This window comes from Leptonychotes weddellii, chromosome 9 (assembly GCF_054177405.1).
Source record: "Leptonychotes weddellii isolate Sample4059 chromosome 9, ASM5417740v2, whole genome shotgun sequence".
Taxonomy (NCBI): domain Eukaryota; kingdom Metazoa; phylum Chordata; class Mammalia; order Carnivora; family Phocidae; genus Leptonychotes; species Leptonychotes weddellii.
Window position 1 is genome coordinate 86,559,706 of NC_138377.1, and position 24,374 is coordinate 86,584,079.

The following is a 24,374-nucleotide window of genomic DNA, read 5'->3' on the forward strand; positions in this document are numbered from 1 at the left end:
AATTCAGAAACCTATGAAAGAATCATCTGAACAATCTTTCCTTGGGCTCTTTGTATAGTTCTTCAAAGCATAATTATTTTAAATATATGATAGCATTGTGATGTTTGCATTGGTAGTGATTATTTTATTTCATATTGCCAGTCCCACAACTGGGAGAAAGGGATATTCATTGTAGGAATTTTTGAAAAATATTTGAAAAGTAATGGACAGGTAGAGCTTGGGTTTGTACTTTTTTTTTTTTTAATGACAAAACTCTTTCAGGTGTTTGCCTTCCATTGCTTCAACAAAGACCATCAAATCACCATGCTGCTGGGCGCCTGAGTGGCTCAGTCAGTTAAGCATCTGCCTTTGGCTCGGGTCATAATCCTGGAGTCCCAGGATAGAGTCCCGAATCGGGCTCCCTACTCTGCAGGGAGTCTGCTTCTCCCTCTGCCCTTCAGCCCACTTTCTCTCACTCTCTCTCTCAAATAAATAAATAAAATCCTTTAAAGAAAAATCACAATGCTGCTTTGTATCAAATCACCATGTCATCCTTGCTACATGGATATGGACTTCTATTTGAACTTCAAATTAATACCTCTGAATGTCAGCATCTTTTTCTTTTTTATGGTCTCTAATACTAGGGGCCAATTGCTATGAATACCCACTACTATCTTAAAAGCTGTAGTTTGACTATGGTACTGTTCCTTGTTTTTAAAATTTAATCTTCTCTCTCTCTTCATTTCAAGTTGTACTTTGTTAGTATTTAAGTATGGGGTTTTTTGCGGGGAGGGGGCAGGGGTCCAGAATAAGAGTATAACATTTTTAAAGCACGTAGCAGGGGCTCCTGGGTGGCTTAGTGTTAAGCGTCTGCCTTCGGCTCAGGTCATGATCCCAGGATCCTGGGATCAAGCCCTACATCGGGCTCTCTGCTCAGTGGGAAGCCTGCTTCTCTCTCTCGCACTCCCCCTGTTTTGTGTTCCCTCTCTCGCTGTCTCTCTCTCTGTCAAATAAATAAAAATCTTAAAAAATAAATAATGCATGTAGTGGGGGGGCCTCTTTTGGGGTAGAATTTACATACAGTGAAATAAATGGATTTTTGGGGGGGAAGAGGGAGAGAGAATCTTTTTTTTAAGATTTATTTTATTTATATTTAGAGAGAGAAAGAGGGTGCGAGGGGCGCCTGGGTGGCTCAGTCGTTAAGCGTCTGCCTTCAGCTCAGGTCATGATCCCAGGGTTCTGGGATCGAGCCCCGCATCAGGCTCCCTGCTCTGTGGGGAGTCTGCTTCTCCCTCTCCCACTCCCCCTACTTGTGTTCCCCCTCTCACTGTGTCTCTCTCTGTCAAATAAATAAATAAAAATCTTTAAAAAAAAAAAAAGAGAGGGTGCGAGCCAGGCCAGAGGAGCAGAGGGAGAGGGAGAAAGAGAATCCCAAGCAGACTCCCCACTGAGCATGGAGCTCGACTCGGGGCCCAGTCCCAGGGCCCCAAGATCATGACCTGAGCCAAAATCAAGAGTCGGAATCCCAACTGACTGAACTGCCCAGGTACCCCAGGAGAGAGAGAATCTTAAGCAGGCTGCATGCCCAATGTGGAGCCCGATGCAGGGCTCAATCTCACAACCCTGAGATTATGACCTGAGCTGAAATCTAGAGTCCAGTGCTTAACCGACTGAGCCACCCAGGTGCCCCAAATGGATCTTAAATGTACAGTTCAGTGAACTTGATAAATGTATACACACCCATATAATCAATACTTCAATCAGGATAAAAACATTTCTCTCATGCCATGTTATGAATACAGTGGAGTGCTTCCGGAATCGAACACATATTTTTCAAGCTGCTGGGAATGTTGGTGGACAACTCTCAACCAAAGAGAGTTTTAAGAGTTGCCTTCTACTGAAGGGGGCTATCTTGATCTTGTAACACCTACTTTCTGGGGGCTGTGTATACCCAATGACTGGTCAATGCAGTGGTAGGGTAGGGGGAAAGGCATAAAGATCTTGGTCCACTTGCTGTAATTTGGGACAGTTTCTAAGGCCCATCCCAGTTTGAGAACTCCCCATGTGATGGCCTAAGGCATTTGTTGCTGTTGTATCACAATTCAACTTCTTCCTGTACCCACTTGTGCTTCCTTCAACTCATCATAGGCATTGAACATGAGAGCACTTCCCAGTGGACTTCTTGAACACAAATAATCCATCTAAGAGTCTGTTTCCAGGGAAACCTAACCTGTAGCACCTCAGAAAGTTCTCTCATGGCCCCTTCCAAACAACCCCCCACTTAACAAACAATGATCATTTTTGTTTTATTCCCTCAGATTAGTTTTGCCACTTTTAGAACATTATGTAACTGGAATCATAATAGTATGTTCTCTTTTGTGTCTGGCTTCTTTGCTAAAAAGATTCATCCAAGTTGTGTATAGCACTTTGTTCTTATTGCTGAATAGCAGTGTTCCATTGAGTTAATAAACCATCATATATTTATCCATTTAGGTGTCTGCAGTCATTAGAAATGTTTTTAAGTGTTTGGCTATTATTAATAAGGCTGTTAGAAACAGTCTTGAGTAATTCAGTTTGTGAACATAAACGTTTTTATTTCTGCTGGGTAAATATGAAGAGTGGAATCTCTCGGTCGTATATAGAAATATATTTAACTTTCTAAAAAATTGCTAAAGAGTTTTTCAAAGTCATTTCACTATTTTATATTTCCACCAGCAATGTATGAGAGTTCTAGTTGCTCTACATTCTTTCTAATACTTGAATTCTTATTAATATGTTATATTTAGTTTTATCATGTTATTTAATTTTTTTGTGCCTTGGTTCGTCCCTTTCTCACTTCTTTTTGTTAATAAAATATTTGTTTGTATTCTGTTTTAATTTCTTGAATAACTTTTTAGCTGTACCTCTTTTAATTATTTTTAAGGGTTGCTCTAGGGATTAAAGTATACACTCATTACATTCTACATGCACTTTATATTTTACCATATCAATATAAAATTAAGAATCGTGAAAAGAATTATTTCATTTACCTTTTTTTATTCTTTGTTGTAAAAATATTTTAAAGTTTTCAAAACAACTTCATAGTTTCTGCTTTCCTTAGTCCTGTGCACGTTAAAGAAAATCGAGGAAAAATAGTCATTTATCCTTACGTAATTGCCATTTCTGTTCTTTCCTTCTTGTGGATCCAAATTTTATCTGGTGTCATTTTTCTTCAGCATGAAAATTTTAGTTAGTATTGCTTGTACTTCAGATCTCTAGGCAGTTATTCTCAGATGACTTTTTTTTCTTGTAGAACTTTATTATATTTTTCTCTTAGACTTTAATGATGTCATTTTATTGTCTCTTGCCTCCATTGTTTTTGATAAGTGGTCAGCTTTTATTTATATCATTTTCCCCTTATGTAACTTGTCTTTCTTCCCTCTGGATGGTTTTAAGATTTCTTTCTTTGTCTTTGCATTCAGCCATTTGATGATTGTGTGTACTGTTGAGGTTTGCTTTGTATTTTTCTGCTTAGAGATTACTGAGGTCACTGGGTCTGCATGCAGTCAGTAATGTTTTTCACAGATTTGGGGAAATTTTTGCAGTTTTCCCCTACATGTTTATTCTGCATCATTTTCTCATCTACTTCTCATATTCTGATTACATTTATTTTAGACTATTTAATATTGTTTAACAAGTAGCTAAGGCGCTATTTCTTTTTTCCAATATTTTTCTACTTCATATTCAATAATTTTTATTGATTTCATTCATTTTCACTTACAGTTTCTTCTTCTGGTTCCAGTTCATTGTTTAGCTTATTCAGTGAATTTTTATTTCAGTTAATACAATTTTAAATTCTAGAATTTCCATTTACTTTTCCTTTTTTTTTTTCTTTATATGGAATGCTTCACAAATTTGCGTGTTATCCTTGTGCAGGGGTCATGCTAATCTTCTCTGTATCGTTCCAGTTTTAGTATATGTGCTGCCAAAATGAGCATTAGAATTTCCATTTTCAAATACATTTCCGTTTTCTCTGCTGAGAGTGTCTCATCTGTCCATTCATTTTGACCATCTTTTTCTTAAAGTCTTTGAATATATAATAGCTGCTTTAAAATCCTTTCTTCCTTATTCCAACATCTGTGATCTCAACGTATGGAGTGTTTTTCCTGAGCTATAGGTCATATTTTTATTTCTCCACACCTGTATTAATTTTTTATTTTATATTAGAAAATGTACAAGATGTGGGCGCCTGGGTGGCTCAGTTGGTTAAGCAACTGCCTTCGGCTCAGGTCATGATCCCGGAGTCCTGGGATCGAGTCCCACATCGGGCTCCCTGCTCAGCGGGGAGTCTGCTTCTCCCTCTGCCCCTCCCCCCTCTCATGCTCTCTCTGTCTCATTCTCTCTCTCAAATAAATAAATAAAATCTTTAAAAAAAAAAAAAAGAAAGAAAATGTACAAGATGTGTTATAGAGGTTTTGGTTTCTCTGCAGAGTTTTGGTTTTTTGCTCTGGTAAGTAGTTACATTATTGGTCAATTATCTTGAGGCTTGGTTTTCTGCTTTGTTAAAACAGGTTTGTAGAAAGCCCAAATTATTTACCAAGCATCCCTGATTAGTTTCCTCTGTAGTACCAGTAGTTGAAATCTATGGTCAGTTATTTTAGCCTTCTAGGTATTGCTTTCAGTTGGGTTTCTTGTGTTGTGCCCTGTGTTTATGTTGTTAGGTTGGCCAAGGATTTGAGGGGAGTTTAAATATAAATTTTTGGACCTTCCCCAACCATGGCTTGACTTTATCCTTTTTATGATTCCCCTCCTTACTTTCCAGCCACACTGACATTCCCAAATTCTGTTTTCTGGCTTCTTAAACAAAGAAGATAGTAACTTTCTGCTTGTTCAACCATGATATGCCACGCTGACTATGGAGTGTCTTCATTGGACAAACCATATAGATTTGGATCTTATTCAGTGCATCTGGTTTTGTTTTTTTCACTGATCAGATCCTTTCCAATTTCTGCCTTTTGCTCACTCTTCCTTTCCTTCAAATAGTTTTTAAACATTTTGTCCATAGTTGATAATTATTTTCAATTGAATACCTTAGAAAAATGGTCACTAGAACATTTTGTTGTTTGATAAACTTTTATTTCACCCCATAAGTATCCCTTGTACTACTTCCTAGTCAACTCTACTGTAGAAGCAACCACTGTCTTTATTTTTATCACTGTGATTTTGTTTTGTTTTAGATCAACATATGAATGGAATCTTTTGTATCTGATTTCTTTTACTAAGCATAAGGTTACCGAGATTTATGCATGTTGTTGTGTGTACCCCTAGTCTATGTCTTTGTATTGCCGAACAGGATTGCTTTGAATGAATAAACTATAGACCTTTTATTCTTTCTTTCCTTCCTTCTTTCCTTCCTTCCTTCCTTTCCTTCTTTCCCCCCCCTTTCTTTCTAAAAGATTTTTATTTATTTATTTAAGAGAGAGAGCACAAGTGGAGGGAGGGAGGGAGAAGGAGAAGCAGACTCCCGGCTGAGCAGGGAGCCCCACATGGGGCTTGATCCCAGGACCCTGGAATCATGACCTGAGCTGAAGGCAAACGCTTAACTGACTGAGCCACCCAGGTGGTCCCTATTCTTTTTTTTTTAAATTGATGGTCATCTGGATTGTTTCCAGTTTTAGCTATTATGAATGCTGTCCTTAATATTAGTGTACAAGTTTCTTTGTGACTGTATATTTTTCCTCATTCTATCTTGGGAAAATACCTAGGGATAGGTTGTATCATAGCATATGTGTATTTTTTTTTTTTAAGATTTTATTTATTTATTTGAGAGAGAGAATGAGAGAGAGAGAGAGAGCATGAAAGGGGTGAGGGTCAGAGGGAGAAGCAGACTCCCTGCCGAGCAGGGAGCCCGACGTGGGACTCGATCCTGGGACTCCAGGATCATGACCTGAGCCGAAGGCAGTCGCTTAACCAACTGAGCCACCCAGGTGCCCGCGTATGTGTATTTTTGTCTTTGAAGAAACTGCCAGTTTTCTAAAGTATATCATTTTACATGCCCACAGGCAATATGTAAGATTTGGTGTACAGATCTTATTTTTATGTCAAGATTATATTCTGTTATTTAATGGAAGTCATTGTTAGTGTATATTTTAATTGCTGATAAATACTTTGATAAATACTCCTCTATTTTTAAACTAAAAATACTCTGAGGTAAAGATTTCAAAAGTGATATGATTTATTTACATAGGCAGTGACCAAGTTTTCCAGCTAGTTTTAACAGCCCCAAAGGTGGATGCTATGGTAGGTTTTTAATCTAATTATTCATCTTTATAAGTTGTAGGTATTTTCAAATGACTTAAGTTCAATTATTTTTTTATGGATTAGACATTAATTATGAGAGTTCAAAATTTAGAAATCTGTACATGGCACTAATTTTTGCTTATATAGTACTACAATAAATATACATGATTGTGAACAAGAGAGTTTTAGTTCATTCCATTAGAGTACTGTGATAATGTCAGGGGTCTCAGCTGAGTGTCTTCTTAATGTGGTTCCTTTTGTGTTTTGGTCATCAGTTGTGTCCTTTATGAAGGCTCCCTTGCAAATTAGTACTGTTAAGTGAGACTGGGGAGAATCAGTATAAGTAGATAAGTAAAAAGCTATACTGCCACTAGACAACCTGCCCTTATATTAATTTCCAGTGTTACTTTGTGTATAAAAGCTCTTTTTTTTTTTTAATGGAGCTTGTTCTATGTATTCAGTATTATAGGTGATACAGAATAAGAACTGAATGTGCTCTTAAATTAATAGGAGGCTGATTGTTAAATGGTGTTCACTTATGAATATTTACAACTTCTGTGCTGTGTGACATAGATTTTTAAGTTCAATAAAAGTATTGAAGAGGACTGAGTAAAAATTAAGGAGGTTGGGCAAGTTGTACAGCAGAGGTGGAATTGAAAGTGAGCATTAAACCAGTAAGAATTAAATGTAGAGGAGGTAGAAGTGCTAAAAGGAATAATAAGAGCAATGATAGATACTATGTATTATAGATACGCCTTATGGTTACAGTTGAGAGTTTGAATGGTAAGACACTGAATGACAGGTGCTTGAAGGCGGGGTTACTGTGTCTTGTGCGTCTCTGTATCACCAGTGCCTAGAATCTTCCCTAAACCATGAGTGTGTATGCCATAATAAGAAATTAGTAAGTTTTTTGACTCTTAGGGTTAGAAGGGAAGAGGCCATTGTAACTGGGTTTTCAAAGGCTTTGAGCATAGGAGGGACAAAACCCAGCACAACTGACAGTAAACATTTGTAGAACAGATGATTAAATATTCCATTTCAGGTTGAAGAATTTGGGATTTATTTTCTTGGTAGTGGGGTACTGGAACTGTTTACTTTTTAAATCTGAGGTAATGTGTTTTAAAGGGTTGTTTTAGGAAGATTACATGGGCAGAATATTAGAAGCTAGTGAAATGTTATATAATAGTGTTTTAGGAAATTCAGAGAGACTCTAGCAAAAAAAAAAAAGTCTAAGTAGGATATCATGAAATCCCAGGATAAAAAGGAACAGAAAGACTGCCTCAGGAGATATTCATGAGGAATACTCAGTATAGGGATAGGGAGGGAGAAGAGAAGGGAGAACGAGAGATGATGCCAGTTTACAAGTCTAGTTGACCTCAACTATTATAGTACTACCTGCAGTATTAGAAATATTAATAATTAGGGTCTAAAGGCATATGAGGAAGAGATGAAGGACATACAGAGAATTTGGTATTAAGATATATGATGGGTTGTAAGTAATGGCAGGAAAACCAAATGAAAGTTTCCAGCAAGAATTTGATGATTTAAGACCCAAAATACAAAACTGAGATTAAGGCTGGGAATGTGCATTGGAAACATCATTTGGAGGAGACAGTCAAAATCATAAAACTGAATTAGTTGTCCAAAGGGTAGAGCATAAAGTGAGAAGAACATGGGATGAAGAGCAGGTATTTTTAGTTTTCACATGGAAGAGGAAGTGATACTATGCAGAAATAGAGGTCCAAAGGTTAATGTCCCCAAATCCCACACAGGCATCGTGGTTAACAGGATTAAATGCATTGAGTAGAGGTAGGCAAAATATGATTCATGGTCTGTCACCTATTTTTTGTAAATAAAGCTTTACTGGAACACAACCACTCTGTTTGTTTATATTTTATTTATGGCTGCTTTTGTACTACGTAATAGGGTTGACTAGTTGGTAAGCAGAGTGTATGGTCCACAAAGCCTAAAATATTTACTGTATGGACATTCACAACAGAAGTTTGCTGACCTCTGATACAGAGATGTAAGAAACAAAGACCAACAGAGGGCCTTTGTATTTTATTTTAGGGATAACCTTTGATGATTTGAAAAAGTTCAATTTTATCTTATAAACAAACATTTACTTGAGAGCCTTATGTGTGCCTGGCATTTGGATTTGCTGCTGTGGTCTAGGAAGAGACTAGATAGTCACAAGAGATTGATTAATGAGTGAGTGAATAAAATGTAAGGAGGGCAAGTGGTCAATGTAAATTTTTGTTTTGTGAGTCTAGAAAGAAATGAGTCATAGTTTAAAGAATATATGAGGAAGAGATTTTTAAAAATAGGGAAAATATGAAGGAAAAATTTTATGGAGTTCTTCTGAGAGGCAGAGTGTGTTGCCATTGCAGGAATTAATGGTCTAAGACTTGAACGCAGGGAGTACACAGACCTCATTACAGGAAATGAATAGAATTGTTTGTGGAATTAAGTTAAGAATAGTAATTGCTCACACAGCTGTTTTTAAATAGCAAATTGTGTTAGGTAATCAGCAAAAATCCACTAAAATGTACTTGATAGTTATGCAGAAGCTGCTTTTTTGGTACTGACTTATGATCCTAATGGGTACTATAAAAACAAATTAAAAACCTATGTATGCAGTTTTCACATTGGTATGCTACTGTATGTTTTTTGTTTAATGTATAAGTACAGTTGTAATGTTTTCATCTTCCTTTCCCCACCACCAAACCCAAATATAATTGTCTTGTTCAAAAAGAGCAGCACCATGAACTTTATGAGCACACAGAGCAATGAGGTGTGTTCCCATTGAAAGGAGTAGTATCTGTTTGATTGCTTCTCTGTCTTCCTCCCTAGACAAAAATGGAATGTTTAATTGGTGGTTGGATTTAGGGATACTAATTATTTTCTGTTTTTCTCTGTATTTTGTTGGACTATACTTTGGTTCTTTCTTTTAGATCTGTTTCTAGGACTCCCTTTTAATTTATTTGTTAGCTTTTTAGCGATGCTCTGCCTTTTTTTTTTTTTTCAGTAGCTTCTCTAAGAATGTTAATACACATCATTAACTTCTCATAGTCTATTTAGAGTTAATATTGGTACCAGTTCACATAAAATGCAGAAATCCTGTGACCTTACAAGTCTGTTTACCCCTACCCCTGCCTTCCTTTATGCTGTATTTTTCATTTGTATTACTTCTAAGTATATTTTAACTCCTATGAGAGAATGTTATGCAGGCACATCTAGGAGATATTGTGGGTTTATTTCCATCCACCACAATAAAGTGAATATTGCAATAAAGTGAGTCAACTTTTCCAGTGCATCTAAAAGTTATTTTTTTACGCTATACTGTAGTCTGTTAAGTATGCAATAGCATTATGTCTAAAAAAACAATGTATACACCTTAATTTAAAAATACTTTACTGCTGAAAAATGCTAACCATCATCAGCTTTCAGGCAAGTTGTCATCTTCTTGCTGGTAGAGGTTTTTGCTTTCATCTTCATGGCTGCAGACTGATCAGGGTGATGGTTGCTGAAGGTTGGGGCAGTTTCTTAAAATGACAGTGAAGTTGGCTGCATCAATTGCCTCCTCCTTTCACAGATGATTTCTTTGTAGCATCTGATGCTGTTTGATAGCGCTTTACCCACAGTAAAACTTTAAAAATTGGAGTCTTTCTTTTTAGACCCTGCTATTGTTTTATCAACTCAGTTTTTTGTAATATTCTAACTCCTTTATTTCAGCAATCTGTTTTTTTTTTTTTTAAGATTTTATTTATTTATCTGACAGAGAGACAGCGAGAGAGGGAACACAAGCAGGAGGAGTGGGAGAGGGAGAAGCAGGCTTCCCGCTGAGCAGGGAGCCCGATGCGGGGCTCAATCCCATGACCCTGGGATCATGACCTGAGCTGAAGGCAGACGCTTAACGACTGAGCCACCCAGGCGCCCCCATTTCAGCAATCTTCACAGCATCTTCACCAGTAGATTCCATCTCAAGAAACCACTTTCTTTGCTCATCTATAAGAAGTAGCTAGCTCCTCATCCGTTAAAATTTTATCATGAGATTACAGCAGTTCAGTCACATCTTCAGAATCCACTTCTAATTCTAGTTCTCTTGCTATTTCCACATCTGCAGTTACCTCCTCTGTTGAAGTCTTGAACTGCTCAGAGTCATTCATGAGGGTTAGAATCAACTTTTTTTTTTTTTTGAAGATTTTATTTATTTATTTGACAGAGAGAGACACAGTGAGAGAGGGAACACAAGCAGGGCGAGTGGGGGAGGGAGAAGCAGGCTTCCCACCCAGCAGGGAACCTGATGTGGGGCTCGATCCCAGGACCCTGGGACCATGACCTGAGCCGAAGGCAGACGCTTAATGACTAAGCTACCCCAGACGCCCCTAGAGTCAACTTCTTCCAAACTCCTGTTCATGTTGATATTTTGACCTCTTCCCATGAATCATGCATGTTCTTAATGACATCTAGGGTGGTGAATCCTTTCCAGAAGGTTTTCAGTTGACTTTGCACAGATCCATCAGAGGAATTGCTATCTGTGGCAGCTCTAGCCTTATGACATATATTTTTTCAATAATAAGACTTGAAAGGCGAAATTACTTCTTGATCCATGGCTGCAGAATGGATGTGGTGGTGAGCAGGCATGAAAACATTTCCATCAGGGCTGTTAGATGACCAGGTGCATCATCAATGAGTGGTAATGTTTTGAAAGGAATCCTTTTTCCCCTGAGCAATAGGTCTGAACAGTGGGCTCAAAATATTCAGTAAACCATGTTATGTTGTAAACAGATAGGCTGTCATCCAGGCTTTGTCATTGCATTTATAGAGCACAGGCAGAGTATATTTAGCATAATTCTTAAGGGCCCTAGGATTTTCATAACGGTAAATGACCATTGGCTTCAATTGAAAGTCACCAGCTGCATTAGCCCCCTAACGTAAGAGTCAGCCTGTCCTCTGAAGCTTTGAAGCCAGGCATTGACTTTTCCTTTCCATCTATGAAAGTCCTAGATGGCATCTTTTTCCAAAATAAGGCTATTTCATCTACATTGAAAATCTGTTGTTTATTTTAGCTACCTTTTTTTTTTTAAAGCCAAAAGAGCCTTTTAATTAAAAGTTACCAAACAGTTTTTGTTGTTCAGAAATAGAAACATTAATTCACCTCTAAGACAAAGTGTTCTCTGTGGCAACAAAAACACACATTCTGTGTATCTACTGTCCTCTTGCATTCTTTTTTTAAAATTTTTTTAATTTAAATTCAATTAATTGACAATGTATTATTGGTTTCGGAGGTAGAGGTCAGTGATGCATCAGTCTTATATAATACCCAGTGCTGTAGCCACCTTTCTTAATTATGTTAGCTGGATCTTCTGGATACTTGTTGCAGCATCTGCATCAATACTTGCTGCTTCACCTTGCACTTTTATGTTGTGGGGATGGCTTCCTTCCTTAAACCTTATGAACCAATCTCTGCTAGCTTCAAACTTCTGCAGCCCCTAATCTTTCTCAGCCCTCATAGACTTGAAGAGAGTTAAGGCCTTGCTTTGGATTTGGCTTTGGCCTAAGGGAATGTTACAACTGCTTTGGTCTTCTATCCAGACCACTAAATCTTTATATCAGCAATAAGGGTGTTCTTTCTCATCAGTCATATATTCACTGGAATAGTACTTGTAATTTCCTTCCAGAACTTTTCCTTTGTATTCATAATTTGGCTGTTTGGCAAGGAGGCCTAGCTTTGGACCTGTCTTGTATTTTGACATGCCTTCCTCACTAAGCTTATTCATTTCTAGCTTTTGATTTAAAGTGAGATATGTGGGACTCTTCTTTCACTGGAACACTTACAGGCCATTTTAGGGTTATTAATTGGCCTAATTTCAATATTGTTGTGTCTCAGGGAACAGGAAGGCCTGAGAAGATGGAGAATGAGGAGAGTGAAAGAGTTAGGGAGTGGTAGGTTGGTGGAGCACTTGGAATACACAAAACATTTATTAAGTTCACCATCATATATGGGTGCAGCAACTCCCCAAAACAAAGTTAAAATAGTAACATTAAAGATCACTGATCACAGATCATCATAGTAAATATAGTAATAGGGAAAAAGTTTGAAATACTGCAAGAATTACCAAAATATGACATAGAAACATGACATGAGCAAATGCTGTTGGAAAAATGGTGCAAATAGACTTGTTCAATGTAGGGTTGTCGCACACCTTCAGTTTGTAATAAATACAGTATCTGTGAAGCACAATAGTATGCCTGTAATTTTTTATATAAATGTTTAACAAAGTTAAAAGGAAAGTACAGTTTTTTATATTTACTATTTCTGATGCTCTTCTTTCCTTCCTCAGTTTTCAAGTTTCTCTCTGATAACATTTGCTTCAACTTGAAGAACTTATTTTAGTATTTATTGTAGTGCAGTTTCTTTTTTTGAAAATGGATTTCACCTCCAGTCTTGAGGGATATTTGTATTTTGGCTGATGCCCCTCCACTCCCCTTACTTTATTTTTTTAATTTAATTTTTTTTTAAGATTTTATTTATCTGAGAGAGAAAACATGAATGGGGGTGGCGAGGGAGAGGGAGAAGCAGACTCCCCACTGAGCAGGGAGCCCGACATGGGGCTCCATCCCAGGACCCTGGGAATCATGACCTGAGCTGCAGGCAGATGCTTAACCAACTGAGCCACCCGGGCTCTCCTCTACTCCCCTTACTTTAAAGATGTGTTTCCACACATATTGACATCCATAGTTTCTGGAGACAAGTCTGCAGTACTTTGAATTGTAGTTTCTCTGTAATATGTCTCTTTTACCACTTTCAACTTTTTCTCTGTATTTTTGGTTGTCAGAAGTTTGTTATGTGTCTAGGTATGGGGTTTTTCACATTTATCCTGTTTAGGCTCACTGAGTGTCTATAATTGGTAAGTTTATGTCTCTTACCACATTTGTGGAATTTTTGGCCATTATTTTTTTTAACATTTTTTTCCTATTCTCTTTGTTCTGTCATTATGCCTATGTTAGACTTTTTAACATCTTCCCTTAGGTTTTTTTTTTTTTTTTTAAGATTTTATTTATTTATTTGAGAGAGAGAGAGCGCACATGAGAGGGGGGAGGGTCAGAGGGAGAAGCAGACTCCCTGCCAAGCAGGGAGCCCGATGTGGGACTCAATCCCGGGACTCCAGGATCATGACCTGAGCCGAAGGCAGTCGCTTAACCAACTGAGCCACCCAGGCACCCCTTCCCTTAGGTTTCTTAAGGGCCTGTTTATTTTTCTTTTAATATTTTTTCTTTTTATCAAATTGAATTATTTCTATTGAGTGGTTATCAAATTTACTCACTCCTCTGTCGTCACCATTCTTCCCTTGAGCCCATTTAGAAATTTACTTTTTAAGATTTTTGATATTTTAACTTTTATTTCTAAGGGCTTACATCTGTTATCTTTTGTTTTCTTTACCCTGTTAGATTTTCAGTCTTTTCCTTTATTATGAGCATATGTCTTTACCTCATTAAGCATAATTATAGTATCTGCTTTAATGTCCTTTTCTGAAAATCTCAGTATCTGGGCCATCTGAGGTTGGTCTCCCTTGATTATCTTTTCCTTTGAGATTGGGTCACATTTCATTATCAAGGAATTTGGGATTGTATTATGGGTATTTGTGAATGTTATTTGTGTGGAAATTTTGTTTTCTTTCATGTTCCTCCAAAGAGTTTGGATTTCTTTGTTCTATTGAGCCATTAATTGGATTTAGAATTAAAGTACAAACTCTGTGTTGCTTGAGGTTGGCACCTGCTCAAATCTCAATTTGATTTTTTTAGCCTCAGCTACATACTGCCTTGGCCTGCCCTGTGAATATGTGCTTCAGGGTCCTGCCAAGACTGGCGCAGAGATATACCAAAAATTTGGGACTCCTCTTTTCTACATCTCTTCTTTTTGGGATTCTGTCATTACTTTGTGATGACTATGGCTGTCTTGGCTCTGTCCTCTTTCTCAAGCTAGAAAGACAGTTAGTTATTGAAACTTTAGTTCCTACATGCTGTGGCTACTGCTTATGTGCGGGATAAAACTTTAAGAATGAGAAACTCACCTATTCTGATCCCTAAAAACTATTAAAAAGAGAAAGTCACTCATTCTAGTCATTTCTTTCAAGTTTATGTTATCATCTAACATCAGCCTGGTTTTGTTCACTCTCCAGAGCCTCTAAGTATTTGTTTTATGTTTGTATTTTTCCCGGAATTTATAGAAGCTATCTGCGGGAGCTTACTGCATTGTTTTGGAAGCTTGTTACTAGGTCACTTTTGAGGTTTCCTCCAACATATTTGCCATTTGCTTTCAAAAATAATACTTTGTTTAAAAAAGTATTTTTTTTTTATTTTACTAATTCTTGATCTACTTAGATTGCTAGACATAACTTTTCTGTTTTGGATCTCTTCTTTTTACCATATCTGTAGTTACTGAATTATTAGCCAGTTATATGAATGCCCTAATTTTTTATGTTTTTAATCATTCAGTAAACATTTGAAGGCAGAATACCACATTTTTGCTAGGTACCAGAACAACATAGAGATGAGCAAGGTATGCTCCCTGCTATTAAGTTTTATTGGTAGAATGTAAATGAAAACAACCAACAGTGTTTAAGACAGTGTTTAAGACAGAATAAGTGCAAATAAACTTCTCAAGAAGTGTGATTAATTTAGACTTAGTTGATGAAGAACACTTCTCAGAGGAGGGGGCATTTGATCTTAGGCTGAATCAAAATTAGAAATTTAATAGGTTGGGGGTTAGATGAAGGTGGATATTCTGGGGCTAGGGAACAATAGGGGTAGTATATGAATTTGGTACATTTGGGGAGTGATTAATACCCTGATGAGGTTGGGGGCATTGAGTTTTTGAAGGGATATAAGAAGTACTGAAGCTGAAAAGGCAGATCAAGGCCACCTTGAAGAATGCTGCACTCAGGAGTGTGAATGTTATTCCTGAAGCAGCAGAGGATCACATTTGTGGAATGAATGGATGTGATCCAACTTGTGTTTATGGCAAGATAAGTGTGCTGCCATCGTTAACTGTGGATTAAAATGGGAACATAAAAGATGGACAAGCAATACCTGAACCAGGGCGCTGTATACGTGAAGAGAACAAGTGTGATAGTTGAAATATTGATGAGGTAGAAATTCATGTGAAGAGTGACTGGTTAAGGAAATACAAAAGAAGGGTGTGAATCAAGAGATTCATTACATTTCTAACCACATTTGTAAATATCCCAACATCATGCTGAGTATATGAATCTTCTTGGAACATTTTTGATTTAAAATTCCTCTTATAGGAGTGTACTATAGGCTGCACTATAATGAATACAAAGTGATTTTTCTTAGAACATGTGATGAGGTCATTTCACAGTGAATGGTATTTAAGGTCTGTGTTGGTTTAGCTACCAAGCCTAGTGAGGATTTAAGTTTCTTTAAAAGTTAATTATTTTTGCTCTTCAGGAGTAGTTAGTTGTCTGGCATAGTCATTTGCAGTCTCACTGCTTCTCACAGAATTTTCAAAAAAGTATAGTTATTTAGAATATTGGTTTTGATTATTGTCTAAAAAAGGAATGATAAGCTAACAAATAGGGAACCAGTTTCAGCTTCACTTTTATTAAACTGATTTTGTTTCCATTTTATACATTCATTCTTCCGTAAGTATTTATTAGTACCTACTTGTGTCATGCACTCTTCTAGGTACCAAATATTTAACAGTGAACAAAATAGATTGCATCTTATTTTCATGTATTTTTTAATCTCTTGGGAAAAGGCAGATAACAAACACCCTTCTGTAAGATGACATTTGAACAGAGACTTAAGGAAATTAAGGGAAAGACCATTCATATATCTGGGTGGGGAGCATTTTATGAAGAGGAAAGAGCAAATGGAAAGGCCCCAAGAAGGGGGCCTGTTTGGTGTATTTGAGCAAAAACAGGGGACCATGTTGTTGAAATAGATTGATTCAAGAGGAGGACTAGTAGGAGATAATGTCAGAGAGGTGGCAGGCAGACCCTGTAAAACATTGTAGACCAATTTAATTCTGAATGAGCTGGGAAGCCTATGGTAGATTTTGAGCATACGATTGACATGATTGTTTTTAAAAGGTCATTCTAGTTGCTATGTAAAGAATACAGACTGTAGAAGGACTAGAAGAAGGGGGGACGCTTTAGGAGGCTATTACATTAATATGTTATATTAAATACATACTAATATTACATTGTTAATATATATTTGCATAATTAATATTTACATAATATTAATATTGTGTAATATTATGTAAATTTGGGCTTGGACTAAGATGATCATGTTAAAAATAGTGAGTCACAGATTTTGGAAATGTATAAAGTCAATCAAATGGGATTGTACCATTAAGAGACTTTTTGCTCTGAGACTCTGATCAGAGTCCGAGAGAGGCAGCCAAGCCTGTTTTTAAGAGTTGACTGTCTCTAGTGCCTCTATGGAGTAAAACACCTGACAATGTTGTTTAGATACAGAGCTTTGGTATTGATTTGGAGAAGGGGGTACAGCTATCCCCTGCTATCCAAAAGTTCACTTTATGCCACTTTGCTTTTACCAAAGACTTACATTTGTACCTGTTTTTGGTAACTGAAAGAAATCAGAAGAGGATTTTTGCTTTTACCAATGGTAATTGCTTCTTTGCTTTTTACCATTTCAAATTACAAAAGTCTTTCAATAGTACATTTCATAGGAATACTCTACTTTCAGATAGGGAAACAAGATCCCAGGTCATCAGATAGCTCCCAGTGTGGTACAATATATCTGCTTGCTCTCTGGAATTTAGTTTCAATCCCTGGCCATCAGGCAGTACCTATGTTTTGTAAAAAGGTGGACTTGCCATTTTCTTTGGATCCCCTGTGTAAATTACTGGAATGTCCTTAAAATTTTATCTTTACATGGTATTTGTATAGAGTGATGTGGCTAATAACATTGCAAAATAACTCTGTTTGAAAGGTATTTTCAAAATTAGTCATTTTCTTGGAATTAGCCATGTGTTTACTAGTGTATTTTGGCACTAGAATATCCCTACTTATGAATTTTTGTTCTTAATACCGAATAGAATTTGTGTTTGAATTTTAAAAGGTGACCTGTGATTCCTTTTACTCCTTACTGTTCTTATTTTCTTAAATGCTTTTAAAAAGAATTAGATTGTTTTCTTTGACTGTTCATTGTACAGTATCTCAGTTGTTTATAAGTTTAAAAAAGCCTCTGTAATCACTGTTATATACTTCATATGAGGCACCATGTCTTAACTTCTCTTAAATTCACTTAAGATTTTAATATTATCATAGCTTTTTTATTTTGTTTTAATTAATGTTTAGCATAACAACAAAGGATTTGCTATTATATTCTAATTGATCCCATTTCACAATGAAGTTCTGGAAAAACACATTGGTAGATTTATTTCACATGTATATAAAATCATACAATAAAAATGGTGGTGGAGTTTACTTGTATATTATTTTACAATTGATTGTAGCCTTGGAGTGTTATTTAAACAAATATCATTACTCCACAAATAAAATTGAGTAAAGAAACTATTGAAGAGAGACATTCATAGCTTTGGTTATCTGACATAGCCATCTCCAATCCGATTTATTTCATCAAATCATTTATTGAATCACCTTATAGCAGATGGCAGTCCTGCAAAGTATATTGTCTTTCCCTTATTTATAACAGTGTTGGGATTTGATATTTGTGAAGTACATTTTACTTGCTAGGATAAGAATCTTGATTTCATTGCTCCTAAAGGGGTGTGTGTGTGAGAGAGAGAGAGAGACAGAGAGAGAGAGAAATTCCCTGTGCTCTTCCTTCCAACTTTATGTATGTGCCTTTTTCATAAGGATAGATACCAAGCAGACTGGTTGTAGTGTCTTGTTTTTCTTACCAGTTTTAACTGCAGGGATATCCTAACCACTCTTCACTCCATTCTTTGTATTGTCCCCTTTCTTCCTTTTATTCCTTCTCTGCTCAATAGACTCCCCACTACTATCTGAAATATTTTCCCAATTCCAGACCTGTTTGTCACTTTACGCTAGTCTCAGCCTCAGGTGGCAGAGTCATTGGTGACAGTGGCAAGTAGGAAAAGATGGAACTGGTCAGCAGCTTTTCTCCTCATTCACCCCTTTTACCTCCAGGCAGGTCTTCCCTGAGGCTCATCAAACCATGCGTAATGCTTTGTGTACATGAACTCTGTACTATTTTAGGCCCATGTGGGAGGAAAAAAAAGGTCTTTAGGGTATAGAAACATCATTCCCCTCCCCCACCAAAGTCTGTTTCCAGTTTTGCTAGTGGTTAAAAACCTAGAGAGGTCTATAGGACTCTGTACTAGGAGAATAAAACAAGAGGTAGTAGCATAGAAGTTGTGAGGTAGTTTTATGGTTAACTCAAGAGAACACTTCTGGTGAAAAACTAAAGATGGTAGCAGCAGAGAGGAAGCTGGTAGACTAATATCTGAGCTCTTCATAGAAAAGAGAACACTGCCATATGTTAAACTTTACCAAGAAGTTTGCTTGCTTCTCCAAGAATTTTGCTCTGACACCTCAAAAACTCAGTTTTTATCTCTTACTCCTTCTCCAGAGTCCTAGCCTCTTAAGGAACTGCCTGTGTATGTAGTGACTTATGATTTGTTTCTAGTTACTTTTCCTATTAAATGAGAGGGTAGCGAATTGTTTTGTTGAATTTACAAACCATTTTTGATGGTTTTTTGATTTAAGGTAAAAAAATTTAATGTTAGTTCTTTGCTGGAAAAATATTAAAAGTAGTATGTACACCTTTTGAAACTGGGCCTGTGGAATCAAATATATATTGGACTGTATTTAATTGGTTCCATATAAAAAAGCAGGTACTTAAGAAAATCTGTATATAAAATATTAAAAAAGATAAATAGGGCGCCTGGGTGGCTCAGTTGGTTAGGCGACTGCCTTCGGCTCAGGTCATGATCCTGGAGTCCCTGGATCGAGTCCCGCATCGGGCTCCCTGCTCGGCGGGGAGTCTGCTTCTCCCTCTGACCCTCCCCCGCTAATGTGCTCTCTCTCATTCTCTCTCTCTCAAATAAATAAATAAAATCTTTAAAAAAAAAAAAAAAAAGATAAATATAAATATAAAATATTTAATTTAGTAAAAAAAATACTAAAAAAGGAAAAGGTCATTTCAATCTCTATATTAAATTATTGATTAACCCTTTTAATCTTGTTGAATAGAAATAGAATAATTTATTAAAAAGTTAAACAAGACTCAAAGTGTTTCTACCACTCAGTAATTGTTAAACTTTCTCTTCCATCTATCATTTTAATCTATCATTCGAGGAACTAACTTCTCTAAAAATTGTTGACATTGGAATTCATAGACTAGAAATGGGGAGGAAAGAAAATACATGGCAGTGATGGTACAGATGTATCTTAATAGAAATGTTTTCTCCCCAATCACTGTATTGCAACTATATTGTATTTTCTTGTTGATAAATAGTTCTTTAGATTTTGATCAATTTGTATAAATTTTGGTCAGTTTGTACAATTCTGTATTAAGTTTATTTTCTGTGTGTGATTTCTTTTTTTCTGCTTACCTTGGTCTTATGGCTGAAGCTTTGGAAAGTTTATTATTCCTGTCATATTTCTGTTTGTAGAGCCATTGTCTTCAGCAGAAAGGAGTCATTGATGCTGAAAGATGACTCTTGCCTTTGTCAGTGCCAGCCACGACCTTCTCAGAGTCTGGATATGTTAACAATAGAACTATAGAGCTCTGAGTTTCAAACCTAGCCAGATCCTTGTTAGTCTGTAGCATCCTTTGAACCTCCCCTGCCATGTCCAGTATCATTTATAGGTCATACTCTTTAGCTGTTGGCTTAATTAATTATCATCTCATTTAATTCATTAAATCTTTGCTTTTCTTTTACACTGTGGGAGTAATTAGTGTCATGTGATGAAAATTGTAATTGATGAAAATTCTGTGTTTTCACAGAATTTTATATATCTTTAAAAAATCTTGTCTGTGATGTTTTCTGGGGCAGGCACTCATCTTTTTTGTATTATCTTTTACAGATGTATGTAAATAACACATAGGCCTCATATTTGTTTCTCATTTGATATAAGACAGTTCAGAGTCATAAACTGTGGTCTGATTATTTTCATTAGGATATGATCATCAAAATAAGTTTCTATTCTGTTGAATGAATACTTTCATTGAAAGTATGATTACCTTCCTCCCCCCAGCCCCACCATTCTACTTTTTGTCTCCGTGGATTTGACTACTCTAGGCACCTGATATAAATGGAATTGTACAGTATTTGTCCTTTTTGTGACTGGTTTATTTCACTTAACATAATGTCTTCAAGTGCATCTAGTTGTCGCATGTGTAAGAATTTCCTTCATTTTTTTTTTAAAGATTTTATTTATTTGAGAGAGAGAGAGCATGAGGGGGAAGGGTCAGAGGGAGAAGCAGACTCCCCGCTGAGCAGGGAGCCCGATGCGGGACTCAATCCTGGGACTCCAGGATCATGATCTGAGCCAAAGGCAGTCGTTTAACCAACTAAGCCACACCCAGGTGCCCAGAAGTTCCTTCATTTTTAAGGCTCAATAGTATTGCATTTTATGTATATGTCACATTTTATATATCCATTCATCTGCCAATGGATACTTGACTTGCTTCCACCTTTTGGCTATTGTAAATAATGCAATAGAATAGGGGTGTACAAATATTTGAGACTCTGCCTTCTGTAGTCAATTTAAGTTTGTATTTTACTTTGGCTATGTAGTATAAAAAAATCTTAACTTATATAGAAAAACAGTTGCAAATGGTGGAAAGTATGATTTAAAAAAGTAAAATTATTTCATAAAATTATTTGCAGTTTCATCAGTAGTTTTTAATTACCGGATTTTGTGGGTTAATAGCCTTTTCTTGGATTGGGCCTCATAGGAATTCTGACTGCTATTCTACGGTGTTGATTACAAAGAAAATGCTTGGAATATAGCCCACAGGTACCTAGTGATACTGGAGAGATGGCTACAAAGTATATTTTTAGCGATATTTCCCAAACTTATAGAATCTTTCCTAAATCTAGAATTTTAGTAAGAATTATCTAAGCATGAACAAAACATTGTATATTTGTGATCTCTCTGTGTTTTCAAAGCTTCTGGTTCGATTGAAAATGTGCCTGGAGTGTTTTCTGTAGTAGGTACCCATCTTTGTACTACAGTGTTTTTAAAAACGTTTTAAAATACACGTTAATCACTTAATATAGAAAGTACAGGTTCATAAAAAGAATAAATTAAGGACCTACCAACTAATGATTTAGTGATTAGTAAGTTCTACTTTGGAAATTGACTCCTCTTTTCCTGTTTGTCACCTGCCCCCTCAGTTGGCAGTCCTGTCCTTGTGAAAGAGATTTGAGAATCGTGGCTGGTTCCTGGAGAATTTGTGGTATTTAACTCACTACAGACCACGTTCTCATCTAAATCACAGAGGACTTCAAGGAAGTTTTGTATTTTTATTTTTTTAAGAAAAAGAGGTTCTAAACTTAGCAGAATGTTGTCTTTGTAACATCTAGAGTTTTCTCATGAAAGAATGAAAAAAATCAACTCTTTGTGTTTCATCATAGAAAACTTGGAAAGGGTTTGGGAAAAAATACCCTGTTAGGGTCAAGGATAAAAAAGACTGGTCCTCAAGACAGAAAAGGAAGAGATACCTGGATTGAGAGGTCTTCAGCTCTTTCAACTTTTCTAGGGACTGACTGGAAGGTGAAAATAATGGAGCCAAAGCTTCAGAGGGCACATTAAGGAGCACAATAAATTGATTTTTTTGTTAATCCTTTTTTACTTTGAGTTATCCTTTGCAATTTTCAGAAGAGTAGATCTACTCATTTAGAATCAGATTTTAGAGGAGGTTTTACTAGGATAAGTTGTCACATCATTTTTATTAGTTTTAATGTAACTAACATTGATTTGATATGATTTGGTATAGTTTGATTTACTTTGATATCTCCAGTTAAGAATATCTAGTCAATGTTATATTAGAAACCAGTTTTATTAACTTGAACAGTTGTCCAAATTGCTTTATTCTCTTTTTTTTTTTTTAGAGAAGGGGAGGGGCAGAGGGCGAGAATCTTAAGCAGGCTCCATGCCCAGTGCAGAGCCCAGTGTGGGGCTTGATCTCACAACCCTGAGATCATGACCCGAGCTGAAATCAAGAGTCAGACGCTTAACCAACTGAGCCACCTAGGCTCCCCAACTTGCTTCATTTTCTAAGGCTTATCCATAAGAACTAAATTCTTCATATTTTCATGTAGACAGGACTAAACTATAGAAGTTTGGGGGTTTCATCTACTCTTAGAAGTAGCAGTGGAGGGGCGCCTGGGTAGCTCAGTCGTTAAGCCTTTGGCTCAGGTCATGATCCCAGGGTCCTGGGATTGAGCCCCACATCGGGCTCCTTGCTCAGCAGGAAGCCTGCTTCTCCCTCTCCCACTCCCCCTGCTTGTGTTCCCTCTCTTGCTGTGTCTCCCTCTGTCAAAAAAATAAAGAAAATCTTTAAAAAAATTAAAAATAAAAAAAGAAGTAGCAGTGGATGAGGAGACCTAGATTATGCCCTATTTTAAAGTCTCCAAAGACGTTTTGGTTCTGAAATTCTGCACCTTATAAAGGACGTTGTATGGAGCAGTGATGAAGACTTTCTGAGGTAACTTACTTTCTTCGGGTTTCTGAGACACGAATTGATACACAGCTAGTTCCATACAAATGCAAATACTACTTGCTGAATTGTACTCTCTGCTGTACTGTGTGAAAACAAATCCATCATAGTAGCCTTTTGGATTTATATCTTTCACTTTCTTCTCTCCTTAGGTATGGATGAACGAGGAGGTACAACATCTTGGGGAACAAGTGGTCAACCAAGCCCCTCTTATGACTCATCTAGAGTAAGTTCGTTCATCAACCCTTGATTAAAACTATAATTTGGCAGAATAAATAAGGTTTTTCATATATGAGCTCTGTATCTTAAGAGAAATTAAGATTAACATATTTACATGGGAATACCATAGAATATGCACTACCCTCATGGTAGATTTAATTTTTTTTTATATTTTAATTTACTGTCATACTTTGAGAGTTTATCTCTTAAAATGAAGGAAATGTTCTTGGTGTTATTTCTACACCTAGATTACCTGCAGTACTCATTACTAAAGTTAGAAGAGTTTGGAATGCCTCACTAACTATTCTCTCCATACATAGCCATTTTTCTTTGTGTATTGTTTTCTTCATGTACTACCTTTGAGAGATGGCACTGACTTTCCAAATATCAGTTTCCAGTCTTCCCTCCTCCGTTCTTGTTCCAGTAGTCATCAGCTGTTTATATCAGGGACTCTATAGCCCTGTCTCTTGGAAGCATATCAAAACAGACATAACAGATGACATTTCTTGGTTGGCAGTTAAGAGAAAATAGGACCAAGCTAACATTTTATACTTGGAAAGGTCAAAAGGTTAAAGCCTTTTTTAAGCAATAAACAAACGAACAAAAAATCCCCCAAAACTTTAAAATAATGAGACTGAAATACTAAAAATTAGACCAAAGAATTGTCAGTAAAATTAAACTCTGTTCCTGGACTCCACAGTAAATTGATGAGGTTAAGGGATAACTTTTCAAAAATGTTATACTTTGCATGAACAGTGAATTGTTTACTTCTCTTAGAATTAACCAGTAGAAGATGGACAAGCATAAAATTTATGGACACTTAATCCTAGAAGCAAATTGGCATAAGTGGAAGGAAGCAATATGTGATTGGAGTTCATAGTCTTCATATGGGTTATGCTGTTTTGCATTGAAAAATGCTGAGTTAAAATATGTGGTTTGTTATTAGATTTGGCTGTAGCCTATGTTTAATTTATTTTAAATACTTTGGGAAGAAATAGAATAGTCCTATAGAATCCAAAAACATATATAGAGAGACAATTAAACGTGGTTTTTAGTGTTTTCCTTTTGGGACTCAGTGCTGAGAAAGCTGGGTAAAATCTTGGACACCTTATTTTATTTTGGGGATAGTCATAGATTTTATCTTTGATGTCCAAATTTCCTTCCTTTAAAAGTTTTTGATT

General features: G+C 36.5%; 1 protein-coding gene and 1 non-coding gene across 7 annotated transcripts in view; one reads left to right on the top strand and one right to left on the bottom strand.

The window, feature by feature from the left end:
* The window catches only part of TCF12 (transcription factor 12), a 352,686-nt gene that overhangs the window by 122,887 nt on the left and 205,425 nt on the right, over positions 1-24,374 (top strand). For all 6 annotated transcript variants that reach the window (XM_081831136.1, XM_081831138.1, XM_081831134.1 and 3 more), the window contains one exon: positions 23,127-23,200. In XM_081831136.1, coding sequence (XP_081687262.1) covers positions 23,127-23,200 — 74 coding nt within the window. The remainder of the gene's footprint in view (positions 1-23,126; positions 23,201-24,374) is intronic.
* LOC115940835 (U6 spliceosomal RNA) lies at positions 3,850-3,956 on the bottom strand. The gene has a single exon (XR_004075566.1). It is a non-coding gene; the product is annotated as a U6 spliceosomal RNA (small nuclear RNA).